At 52.0% G+C, this 12,879-nt stretch overlaps 1 protein-coding gene across 1 annotated transcript in view; it reads right to left on the bottom strand.

Moving 5' to 3' along the window:
• Window positions 1–505: 505 nt before the first annotated feature.
• Window positions 506–12,879, bottom strand: part of ADAMTS7 (ADAM metallopeptidase with thrombospondin type 1 motif 7) — a 122,450-nt gene continuing 110,076 nt past the window's right edge. The window contains 1 exon segment of the mRNA XM_029066529.2: window positions 506–2,150. Within this exon segment, the coding sequence (XP_028922362.2) occupies window positions 1,987–2,150 (164 nt within the window). The 3' untranslated portion in view covers window positions 506–1,986.

Genomic DNA, 12,879 nt, shown 5'->3' with positions numbered 1-12,879 from the left:
GCGCTGGCTCCAGACCCACTGCTACTTTGACCCAGATTCCTTTTGTGGACAGAGTGGTTCGTGGCAGTCCATGAACCTAGAATGTCACCATAAATCGGGGGTGGGGGCGGTCCCATGACTGACCCCCAACACAAACACATTTGTTCCAGAGTCATAGCGCTCCTCTCCCGGATCCCTGGGGTTGTGGGTGCCAAGAGCCGTGGGACTCAGCAGCGGGAGGCCAGGCCTTTAAAATAAAAACAATGGACCGTTCTTGCGGTATAATACCAGACAAAAGGCTACTCTAACGCCAGGGGTCCCATTCTGGAAAGGAGAGAGATCTCATTTTACATAGGGATTTCTCTTTCCAAGAGCTCTGAGTGCTGAGGGGGCAGGAAGGGCAGCGCCAGGGGGTGTGGACAGAGCTGGTTCTTGCTACCCGGCAGCCCTCCCACCTCTGCTCGGGGGAAGAACCGCAGCTTAGTGCCTGTGGGGTGGGGACCAGACAATGAAGACAAATTTCAAGTTTCCTTGGGAATGGTTTAATTCAAAACAGTTGTGAGCTACAGCCAATAAAATAAACACTCGGGAATGATTTCTTACAGAAAAGAGAAGCAGGGAGGGCGGATAGGGAACGCGTCAGGATGGGAGACCCCTGGACACACACACACAAACATACACAAACCTGCCGCTGACCGCACCGGGAGCTAGTTCACGGCCCGGTGAGTTGAGGGGGCAACTGGGCCAGCACAGATGCCACTGGTCCCTTCTGGCCACCACCGGCCTCCGGCTGCCTCATGCCCAATTCGGTTGCCTTCTATGCCCAAGGCCAGGACTGTTGAGGCTGTCTACCTGTGGTTGGCCCCCAGCCTCATGTTAGCCCCTCTTCAACCCTCTCATCTACTACTCCCAATCTCCACCCTCCCACACCCCTCCCCATAGACAGAGGTGAATCTGTAGCCCAAGGAAGAAGCTTTTAAACTGACAGGAACCCAGAAATAATACTCTCCATCCTTACTGGAGAGTGACGGGACAAGGAACGGGATGGGATGTTGCTGTTCAGAAATCCAGTTGTGCAGCAAGGAGTCCAGTTGAATAGGATGAAAAGAGTATACAGTGGGGTGGCCTAACCTGAGCAGACCACCACCCTCTGTCCCGGCAGGGAATGAGACAGTCAGACAGCCAAAGCGAGCGAGCCGGCTCCGACTGAGTGACCTGCCCTCCTGTAGCATTGCCCACATGTGGAACTGTTTCCTGCTTAGCACATTTTCTTTCCTCAGGCCTTGGGGAGGAGGTAAAGGGCTGGCCATCCATCCAACCATCCATCCATCTATCCATCCATCCATCCACCCATCCATCTTGGATCCTGATTTGCCCCAGTCGGCATTCGCAGCGAGGAGTGACTATGTGCCGTGAGCTGCCATGCTGCTCTAAGTAAAAAGAGGCAGTGGCCCTGAGCACAAGTCACTGAACTCCACTTTACTGTAAATGTTTCTAAGGAAAATCAAAGGGGTAGGGGGGCAGCCAACTGAAGCTTTCTCCATTTAAAAAAAAAACACCCCCCCAAACAAAGATAAACTACGCTGTTTGTGGAGGGATAGATGCTCCTTTATTTAAAATATAAAAAAGGATAGTTTAAAAATTCAATAGGATAAAAAAAAATCTCCCTTGGGGTGGGGAGGTACCCCACCCCCCAGAAAGAGGGAGGAGGTGGACGTCGGCCCTCCCGTCAGCCAGCGGGTGAGGGTGCGGTCGGCCTAGCGCCGCGTCGTCCTCCTCCTCCTCCTCTGGGCGGTGGCGGGATATGAGGTATGACTGGCAAAGTGAGAAACCCGTCTGTTCTCTCAGCTCGGTCTCGGCACCACCCGCGAAGCACCGTGAACGGGAGCTTTTGGCGAAAAGATACATCTTCCCTGGGTTGTTAAAAAAACAAAAAAGAGCACCAACGTGGTCCCCGGAAGAAAAGTCAGACGAGGGGCAGCAGGGCCCGAGGCGGGCCGGGCCCCCTCACCTCCGCGACGCCCGCTCGTCTCCCCGTTCCCGGGGACCGGAGCCGTGGAGGCTGCACGTCCTGCAGCACTGCACCCTGACGGTCGGAAGCAGGCACCTGCCCAGGAGCCGCAGGGTCTCGCAGAAGCTAAACGTCAGGTGGTCTCGGTCGCAGACGGAGCCTGAATGGGGAGACAGAACGGCTGGGGGTGAGCCTGGTCCGGCAAGGAGGAAACTTGTTGAAGCGGCAACACTGAACCGTGAGTTTGTCTTTCTGACTCCTGTTTCCCAGGGAGCTTTCCGCCCCCAAAAAGACACATTTTGTTTTCACTAGCCCCTGCCTGTCATCCCTAATGTCAGGTCCTTGCGGGCCTGCGGGGTGCCCAGCCCAGCGCCCGGGATGATGAGAAGTGGAGGATGCAGCCTTGTGGGCCCCGACGGCCATTTTTCAGATCTCCATAGGGATGCCGAAATTTCACCTGGGCTGCTCCGGGAGGAGATGGGGAGGCGGGAAAGCGTCTCGGGCTGCATCCCCAGGACCACCCACGTGAGGCGACGGGGAAGACAGGAGGGCACACTTGGGCCGCGGCCGGGTGGGTGCCGGCTTTGAGAAAAGGTTCCTTAGCTTTTGCCGCTACTTAAAAACCAAACCACCCTCCTCTCTCCGCCCGAATTGTTTTTCTATTCCGGACTTGGGTTTCTGACTGTCGGTGGGGGTGGCATTGGCACCGGGCTGTGGGGAGTGACGATGCGCCCCTGGAAGGGCCCCTAGGGACAGCTGCCAGCCAGATGGCTCGAGTTGGGGAGGAGGCCCGTGGTCAGCTTCAGGGGATGCAAGGGCTGACGGATCCAGACAGGCGGACGGACGGACGGACGGACGGACACCACCCCAGGAAAACCAAACAGAGGGAGGGAGGGGGGATTCTTCAGAGTTTACACGTGGAATTTAGCCCCGGGATGACAGTGTTCAGGGAATCCGGGTGCGAAGTTGAACTCTGGAGCCAGCAGGAAGCTCCATTTTGGGAGCCGGCTGGGAGCGAGGCAGGGGTCTTTGGCTAACCAGCCCTGCACGGCCAGGGACGATCAATCCATCAGTCAGTGAATGATAATACTGACTGAAGAGCAGCATGGCCTACTGGAAAGAGCATGGACCTGGGCACCGGAGAACCTGGGTTCTAATCCCCGGCTCTGCCACTCGCCTGCTGTGCGACCATGGGCGAGTCACTTCATTTCTTCTCTCAACCCTAAAACGGGGATTCAATATCTGTTCTCCAGCCTGATTAACTTTTATCTACCTCAGCGCTTGACACATAGTAAGTGCATAACAGATATCCCCATGACTATTATTGTTTCCTTCGGGAGTACTGGTCTTGAGGGAGTGGAGCGTGGCTCTGAGCAGTGGGAGATGAGGCTTGTAGCGCTGGTTCTGTCTGCAGCTGGCTAATGTGAGCCAAAAACACAGCTGCCCTTTGCAATGGGCTCCATCCCCGCCCACCTCCTCGCTCGTGGCACTCGGTGCCCCGGGGGAGATCAGAAAGGGCGTGAGTGGCACTGCACCAGTCATGAGCCCTAGAAGCGATTCCAAGCAGCGTGGCTCAGTGGAAAGAGCCCGGGCTTAGGAGTCAGAGGTCAAGGGTTCAAATCCCAGCTCTGCCACTTAGCTGTGTGACTGTGGGCACGTCACTTAACTTCTCTGTGCCTCACTTTCCTCATCTGTAAAATGGGGATTAAGACCGTGAGCCTCACGTGGGGCAACCCGATGACCCTGTATCTACCCCAGCGCTTAGAACAGTGCTCTGCATATAGTAAGCGCTTAACAAATACCAACATTATTATTATTATTCTTGGCCCCAGAGTCTCAGGAATGAGGTCTGGCAGGGGTTCTCGATGAATGACTCCATCGTTCATTGAGTGCAACGTGGTGTTTGAAACACTTGAGAAAGTACAATAGATGTGGGTTCTAATCCCGCCCCCGCCACTTGTCTTCTGTGTGAAAGCTCCACCAGAGTCAGGACTGCGATTCTTACTTCTCCTGGATTTTCCCTCATCATCTAGTACAAGTTTCATGCATGCAGTAAGCGCTCGCTCAGTAAACGCCTGTGGTGGCGGTGATGATGCGGGGAAGAGTGTCCTCTGGCCTCTGGAGATTTTCTTTCCATTGCAAAGGCATATAAAAATAGTCAAGTGGAGGGAGAGGAAGAAGTCACATCCAGGGGTCCCAGAGAGAACAGAGCTGTAGCTCGGCATGCCCGAAGCCCGTGGAGCGGGGAACGCGTCTACAGCTCACCCCGTGGGTGTCCCGGACCCGGTGGGCATCAACCTGGCAGAGACGGGAACGTGGGGCCGCCGTGGGGGCTGAAGGGGATTAATGGGGTTTTCAGAAGGGCGACAAAAACCCCAGCTGGTTCCCGCTCAGGCACAGAGACACCAGCACAAACAAATACCATTTTTTGTTGTTTTTTTTCCCCATCATCGTGGGAAAAACAAGAGCAGGCTCAATCTTTCCGTGCTCCCTCTGTCCTCCCCTCCCCCTTGCCCGCCCCGCTGGAGAGGGTGACGGGGCAGGAAAAAGCAGCTGATGCTCCAGTGCTGATTTAGACAGTCACCGTGACCAGCCAGCAGAATTCCTGGCAAATGGGAAATCGACTGAATCCGCCAAAAAGGCATCACGAGAAATGCCCATTGTCATAAAGACACAATTGGAATGTGGGAGGAATGGCCTCTACACACGCCACCTTTTCTTGTTCCACACACAGACGCTGGGCACGGACAGGACTGGCCTTTCCACCCAGCGGCGTCTCTTTAGTAGTCGGAAGAGTAGCAGTTAGTGAGCGCCCCCTTGGGGTGGTGCATTGTACCAGGTGGTTGGGAATTACAAAATAACAACCGACGGATGGTTGGGTTTCCTGGCCACAAGGCACTCCCACCCTACCAGGGGAGGTCAAAATAAATTAAACATAAAAACGTGAGTATTCAGGAGGGTGGAATTAAGTTCCTTAGTGCCAAAGTTGGATGAAAGGCTGATTAAGGCTCAGGTTAATTAGTTGGAGGAGGAAGTAGGATTTTGGGGGGCGTTGAATATGAGGAGAGGAGGTCTGTCTGATGGAGGAGGTAGTTCTAAGGTGGGGGAACAGTGTGAGCAGGGGTTGGGGATGGGGGAGACACCAGAGGCTTTATGAATGTTGGGGGAGAGGCCAAAACCTGGCCCCAGGCAATTGAGTAATTTGTTTATATTGACGTCTGTCTCCTCTTCACGACTGTAAGCTCATTGTGGGCAGGGAAAGTGTCTGGGTATTGTTCTGTTGTACTTTCCCAAGCACTTAGTATAGTACTCAGTGACTGAGGGCAAGTCAAGTCACTTCTCTGTGCCTCAGTTCCCTCATCTGTAAAATGGGGATGAAGACTGTGAGCCTCGCGTGGGGCAACCTCATTCCCCTGTATCTACCCCAGCGCTTAGAACAGTGCTCTGCACATAGTAAGTGCTTAACAAATACCAACATTATTATTATTATTACTCTGCACACAGTATGCGCTCAAGTATAACGAATGAATGAATGAATGAATGAATGAATGAATGAATGAATGAATGAATGAATGACTTTGCCATCTGACTCCAAGTTGGCCAACTCGGGGAACTGCCCAGATCCACAGCTTTCTTCTCTGGGGATCAGAGAAGGCAGAATGTTGGGATCCAGTTTTCCCTTTGTCTATTCCTGTTTTTCTTTTTTGGTATTTTTAAAAAGCTTACTATGTGCTAGGCACATAGAGGTAATCAGGTTGGATACAGTCCCTGTCCCACATGGGGCTCACAGTCTTAACCCCCATTTTACAGATGAGGGAACTGAGGGCCAGAGAAGTGAAATGACCGGCCCAAAGGTCACACAGCAGACAAGTGGCGGAGCCAGGATTAGAACCCAGATCTTTCCGACTCCCAGGCCTGGGCTCTATCAAGTAGGCTACGCTACCTCTCTTTGTTGCCTTCTGACCACTCGACAGGATTTATGGTCATTACCCTGCAGCCCAGCTCCCTACCCAGGGTGGGGAAGGGCTTTCCTGAAACATCTGACTTCTGCTAGTTTTTCGGCGGGAGTTTGCAGGGCGTCCCCCCCAGAGTCCTGCCGATGCCCCATTACACTTTGCTTTAGAATTGTGGAACTCTTGGGTAAGCAGAGCCTTATGAGCTGCAGTGGCATCTACTGTATTTTCTCAAACCTTCTATAATCACATCACCTCCAAAAGGCCTTCCCTGACTAATCCCTTATTTGCCCTACTTGTTCTCCTTTCTACATCGCCTATGCGCGCGGGTCTGTCTCCTAAGCACTTAATAGTCACCCTACCTCCAGCACTTATGTCTTTGGGCCTCAGTTACCTCATCTGTAAAATGGGAATTAAAGACCGTGAGCCCCATAGAGGACAGAGATTGTGTCCAATCCAATTTGATTGTATCTACCCCAGCGCTTAGTACACAGTAAGCGCTTAACAGATACTCCAATCATCATCATCACCAATACCCTTACACTTTCCCATTTCCCCTATCTGTAGTTCATCTTAATGATTGTCTCCCTCTCTAAACTGTAAACTCCTTGTGAGCAGGGATCGTGTCTACAGACTCTATTGTATTGTTCTCTCCCAAGCACTTAGTACAGCGCTCTGCACCTAGTTAGTGCTCAATAAATACCACCGATTGACTGCCGGCTTAGTGCATTACCCCCAGTGGGCACTCAATAAATACCTTGACTACAACTGGGGATGGGACCAATTACGCTCCCCAACTTCCAAGCCTTATTGAGGGCACATCTCCAAGAGGACTCCCCCCCTCCTCTTCGCCCACTCCCTTCTACGTCACCCTGACTTGCTCCCTTCGTTCATCCCTCATCCCGGTCTTACAGCACTTATGTACGTCTGCCATGTATTTACTTATTTTAATGTCTGTCTCCTCCCCATCCAGACTGTAAGCTCGACAGGGGCAGGGAATGTTTCTGTTTATCGCTGTATTGTGCTCTCCCAAGAGCTTATTACAATGCTCTGCACACAGTAACTGCTCAGTAAGTACGATTCATGAATGAATGAATGACCAGTTGGAAAACGGTCCTAATCCCAACCCTTTCCCCCATCCCCACACTTTTCTTCTCCCCTCAACCTCCTCCCTCTTTAAAACCTTCAAGAAAGGGTGCAGAGAGGGAAAGGGTTTGAGGTCGTTTAAGCTGGTGAAGCAAAGATAATTATTCAGGGTGGGACCAGTCTTCCCTCCCCACCCCATGAGGCCACCTTCCTCCCACAGAGCCCTGCTCTTCAAAGGCTTCTGGGCCAGGCCTATGAGGTTGTTCCCCCCCTCTTTTTTTTTGTTTTAAACAACTACGGCCCCCCACCATGGGCTGCAGGCCCTCCGGGACCCGGCCTACCCAGAGCAGGCTTTAGGGGTGGGAGGAGAGCAAATGGAGGGGAAGGGACCCCTGCCCCCAATCCTTTTCAAGTGCTAATGAGACCAGGCCAGGCAGCCAGCCCCCAGGGGCCTCTCCTCAGAAAGCCAGCCAACGACAAAATCAGCACAAATAACCATTCTCCTGCGTCTACCCGATCTACCAGCCCATAGGGGTGGGTCACTTCTTCCCAGGGTAACCTAGTGGAGAGAGCATGGGCTTGGGAGTCAGAAAGACCTGGGTTCTAATTCCAGTTCTGCCAACTGCTTGCTGTGGGACCTTGGCACTTCTCTTTGCCTCAGTTACCACAGCTGCAAAATTCAATACTTGTTCTCCCTCCTACTTAGAAACTGTGAGCCTCATGAGGGACAGGGACTGTGTCCCACCTAATTAACTTGTATCTACCCCAGTGCTTAGAAAGGTGTTTGACATAGAGTAAGCACTTAACAAATACCATAAAAGACCTCCTTCTGGGAAAGGGAGGAGTGAGGGAGTGCCTGCCAGATACAGGCCCTGAGAGCTACCCCAGCGCACCCCAAAACTCTGGCTCCACTGTGGAGTTCTGGCAGCCTCTGAGGAGCAGGCGGCTGGAGGAACAGGGTTTCGAGGAGAGATAGGATCTCTGAGGAGACTGACAGAGAGAGGCAGAGACCCTATGCCCAGTCCCCAAAGTCTAAACCTGTTTCTGCAAAGACCCGAGACTGCTATAATACAGAGAAGGAATGTGGTCTAATAGAGAGAGCACGGGCCTGTGAGTCAGAAGAACCTGGGTTCTAATCCCGGCTCTGCCACTTAATAATAATGATAATACTGGTTTTTGATAAGCACTTACTGTATGCCAGGCACTGTACTAAGTGCTGGGGTGGATACACGCAATTCAGGTTGGACACAATCCCTGTCCCACATGGGGCTCCCAAAGTCAATCCTCATCGAGGTCATTCTGGGACCTCTTTCCCCTCCCTTTTATCTTTCCATTGTTCTTCTCTAAACCGCTCTATTTTTCTCCCCATCCTCTTTGAATGTAGCTATCAAAACTGGCCCCGGTGTTCCATCTGGTAAGACTGAGCGTCACACGGTGTGGTGGAAGGATTCCTTTCTGGATTCTGGCCCACGAAAATTTACGATACCTCCCAGAACAATGATCTCCCTGAAGATGTACTCAAGCCCACCCATGGCTAGGGAGAAGAGCCATGCCAGATTTGACCCAAACCCCCTTGCTCTTTAAATGCCATATAACCCCTCATGCCTCGATCTCAACTCCTTCATCGCCAAACCCTTGCTCATGCCCTCCCTCCCCCTTTATAACAGACCCCTCTGCTCTCTCCATCTTCAAAGTCTTATTGAAATTCTATCTCCTCCAGGAAGCCTTCGCTAAATAACTTCTTACGTCCCCAACCTCACCGCTCACTGCTTCACCCTTGCTCTTGAGGTCTCCCCCTTAATAATAATTGTGGCGTTTGTTAAGCCCTTACTGGGTTCCAGGCACTGTACTAAGTGCTGGTTGGGTACAAGCAAACCGGGATGGACACAGTCCTTATCCTATATCGGGCTCACAGTCTCAATCCCCTTTTACTAATGAGGTGACTGAAGCGAAGAGAAGTGAAGGGACCTCCCACCATCACACAGGAGACAGGTGGCAGAACCGGGATTAAAACCCATGACCTTCTGATTCCCAAGCCCGTGCCCTAACCACTACACCATACTGCTTCTTTAAGCTTTGGGAGCTCACCCAACTGCCTCACAGCCCTTCCATAGAGCTCTTTAGAGACTCCACTGCTTCCCGCTCCCTTTAATTTCTTTTAGAGTCCATCACACCCGCTGGACTGGATGCTTCTCCAGGCCAGAGATTGCATCTACCAACTCTCTTGCGTTGTCCTTGCCCAAGAGCTTAATTAAGAGGGACTTTAAAATAAAAAAAGCAACATAGCTTAGTGGAAAGAGCAAAGGCTTAGGAGTCAGAGGACCTGGGTTCCAATCCCTGCTTTGCCCTTTGCCTGCTGTGAGACCATGGGCAAGTCACACTTTATTTCTCTGGGCCTCAGTTTCTTCATCTCTAAAATAGGGATTCATTTCTTATTCTCTCTGCTACCTAGGTGGTGAGTCCCATTTGGGACAGGGACTGTGTCTGACTTGTATAATAATGTCGGTATTTGTTAAGCGCTTACTATGTGCGGAGCACTGTTCTAAGCTCTGGGGTAGATACAGGGTAATCAGGTTGTCCCACGTGAAGCTCACAGTTAATCCCCATTTTACAGATGAGGTTACTGAGGCATAGAGAAGTTAAGTGACTCGCCCACAGTCACACGGCTGACAAGTGGCAGAGCCGGGAGTCGAACCCATGACCTCTGACTCCGAAGCCCAGGCTCTTTCCACTGAGCCACGCTGCTTCCTCGGTGTTTAGTACTGTGCTTGGAACATAGTAAACACTTAAATATAATACGGGTAGGAGAAGGGCAGGGGGAGGAGAAGACAATACCGTAGCCCCAAAAGAGTTTGGAGGGAGGAGAACATAGAGGAAAACGGGCAGCATTTTGCTGGAAAGGAAGCAGAATTGGGAGAGCACTGGGTCAGGGTGGAAGAGAGAACTCTATTTTATTCTCCAAAGTGCTTAGTGCAAAGCTTTGCACATAGAAGATGCTCGATGGATATCACTGATGCCAAACTAATAGGACCTGGAATCTGTACATCAATTTTAATTACTCAAAGTGCTTTCACTTCAATGACCTCTCTGCTTGCTCCCTCCCCGTGGCTGGCCCGCCTGGCCCGAGACAACAACCAGAGACCAGTCCTCCCCCTGTGGGGATCACCTCCAGAAAGAACTGCAAGTAATGCCCATTGCGAGGGCAGGGGCTTTGCGCACCCCGGATAGGGCCGGAAGTCATGTCCCCTCCAGAACCGGGGGCTTGTTACTGCGGTCTCTCCAGACTAGGAACCAAATCTGGGGTCACTGTAGTTGATGGTATAGAAACTGTGGCCCTTAGGGTTCTTGGGCTTCACCATGGTCCCCTGCACCCTACCCTCTAGTCCCCCATCCCTGTCCTTTCCCCACTGCCTACCCATCTCCCATACCGCACCCCAACAGCTTACTTCCAAACAAAAGCTCCCCGCCCCTCCCACCACCCCCTCTTCCAGCTCCCACCCGGCAACCCCTGCCAAATGCGGGCTGTGGACAAAATCCCCTTCCCCATAGATGTGTACCTGGCTGTTACTGCACCACCACTTCTTCCTCCTCTTCCATCCCCGCCCCCCCTTCCTCTTCTTCCTCCTCCTTCCCATCCTGAAACCTGGCTTCCCTCCGAAGACAACGCCTCATCCTGCCGCCCGCTCTCAGGGGGCCTCGTCTTCTCCGCAGCCTGATTTCTGCTGAACCTGGCTTCTTTCAGTCTCTCCCCGCTCCCCACAACAGTCAGCCTCCAGGAATCTGTTCTTGACAGATTCCAGACACATTCTCCTGGGTCAGTGGTTCCGGAGGGAAAAATCAGTCTCGTATCTGTTCAGGGCAGAATACCTCCTGGCCCCCGCCTCCTTCCCCTCATTTGGAGTGTCCTCCAGTCAGGGGGTCAAAAAGGCCGCAGTGGAAAGGGGACCAAATATCTGATCTTTGGTAGAAGTCCATTTAGGTTTCTAGAAGCAGCGTGGCTCAGTGGAAAGAGCACGGGCTTGGGAGTCAGAGGTCGTGGGTTCTAATCCCGGCTCTGCCACTTATCAGCTGTGTGACTTTGGGCAAGTCACTTAACTTCTCCGTGCCTCAGTTACTCCATCTGTAAAATGGGGATGAAGGCTGTGAGCCCCACGAGGGACAACCTAATGACCTTGTATCTACCCAGTGCTTAGAACAGTGCTTGGCACATAGTAAGCGCTTAACAAATACCAACATTATTATTATTAGAACGCACATAGGGTCACTGCTGTTCCCTCTGTTACTGTAAGCACTGGACTGTAAGATTGTTATGGGCAGGGAAAGTGTTTGCTAATTCTGTTGGATTTTACTCTCCCAACTGCTTAGTAAACTGCTTTGTACATGGAAAGAGTTCAATAAGTACCACTGACTGGTCAATTGCAACCTAGTGTTGAGCCGGACAGAGCCTCAGTCACAGTCCCTCCTGCTTTCTGGCCTGGGGAGTCGGGGCTGATGACATTTAAGGGTCGGGACACCCAGAGCTCACCCCTAAAGGGTCAGGGGGCTTCTTTCTGGATTCCCAGCTTCACCAACCCAGCTCTCTGGAAGGACCTGCCAGTTTCCAATCAGGGACAAAATGACCCAAAATGGCAGCTCTCTGGCCTGTTGGAGCTCGGAAGCCGTCTCCTCCCATTCCTCATCCCCCTGAGATTCCTGCCCATATTTCATCTTATATCCCCGGGTTGGGCATCTACTCTCTAAAGACCCCGCAAAGCCTTCTTATCCCACTTCATCTAACAGACGATCACTCTCCCCACCTTCATAGCCTCACTGAAGGCACATCTTCTCCAAGAAGCCTTCCCCACCTAAGCCCTCACTTCCTCTTCTCTCACTCCTTTCTGTGACACCCTTGCATCTGGATTTGCACCCTCTATTCACCCTTCCCTCAGCACCAGCACACTTGGGCACAGCCACAGTTTATTTATTTATATAAATTAATGTCCATCTCCCCCTCTAGGCTATAAGCTCTTTGTGGGCAGAGAACATGCCTACCAACCCTGTCACACTGTATTCTCCCAAGTGCTTAGTACAGTATTCTGCACACAGTAAGCGCTCAATAAATACAATTGATTGACTGAAAGTCAGGTTTGGCTTGGCGGCCCTCGAGGCTGCTCCTCCCCTCCTCCAGGGCCCTGTACCTCAAAGGAAGGCTCTTCCTCTCTCGAAGGGGCTCAGGCGATCACCATCCTTTCAGCTCCCTCAGCCACCCTCAGAGAACTGGAAGGAAACTTCCAAAGTTCTAAGATTCTGGGATGTAATATGCCCCTGAGTAAGGCTCTGAGAGAGGCTCTGTTCTCTGCTCAAGCGGGAGAAGGGGAGGATGCAAGGAAAAGCTGGTGCCTCTCTCAAAGGTTTAACCTTTTCTGACTTTCGCTGCCCGGGGCCCGATCTCCTTGGGGAATTGAGTTATGGAAGGCAGTCGGGGTACTATTCACAGGGCCAAACCAGTATCTCTTCTGGCCCGATCCTGGCTGCCAGGGCTCAGAGCTATTTAAGGAAAGGGAGTCCTCTGTTCCCATTTATATAGGGTCAGCCGGAGCCCGAGATTTTCCCAGAGGAGCAGAGGAGATGATGCCGGAGGACTGATGGGAGGTTTCTGTTTTTTTTAATGGTACTTATTAAGCAGTTACTATGTGCCAAGCACTGTTCTAAGTGCTGGGGTAGGTAGAAGTTAATTAGGTTAGACACGGTCCCTATCCCACTTGAGGCTCATAGTCTAAGTAGGAAGGAGTAGGAGTTAATCCCCATTTTATAGATGAGGTAACTGAGGCCCAGAGAAGTGAGGTGACTTGATCAAGGACACACAGCAAA

The sequence above is a fragment of the Ornithorhynchus anatinus genome, chromosome 5 (genome assembly GCF_004115215.2).
Source record: "Ornithorhynchus anatinus isolate Pmale09 chromosome 5, mOrnAna1.pri.v4, whole genome shotgun sequence".
Classification (NCBI taxonomy): Eukaryota; Metazoa; Chordata; class Mammalia; order Monotremata; family Ornithorhynchidae; genus Ornithorhynchus; species Ornithorhynchus anatinus.
This window is presented reverse-complemented; position numbering and strand designations above follow the sequence as displayed.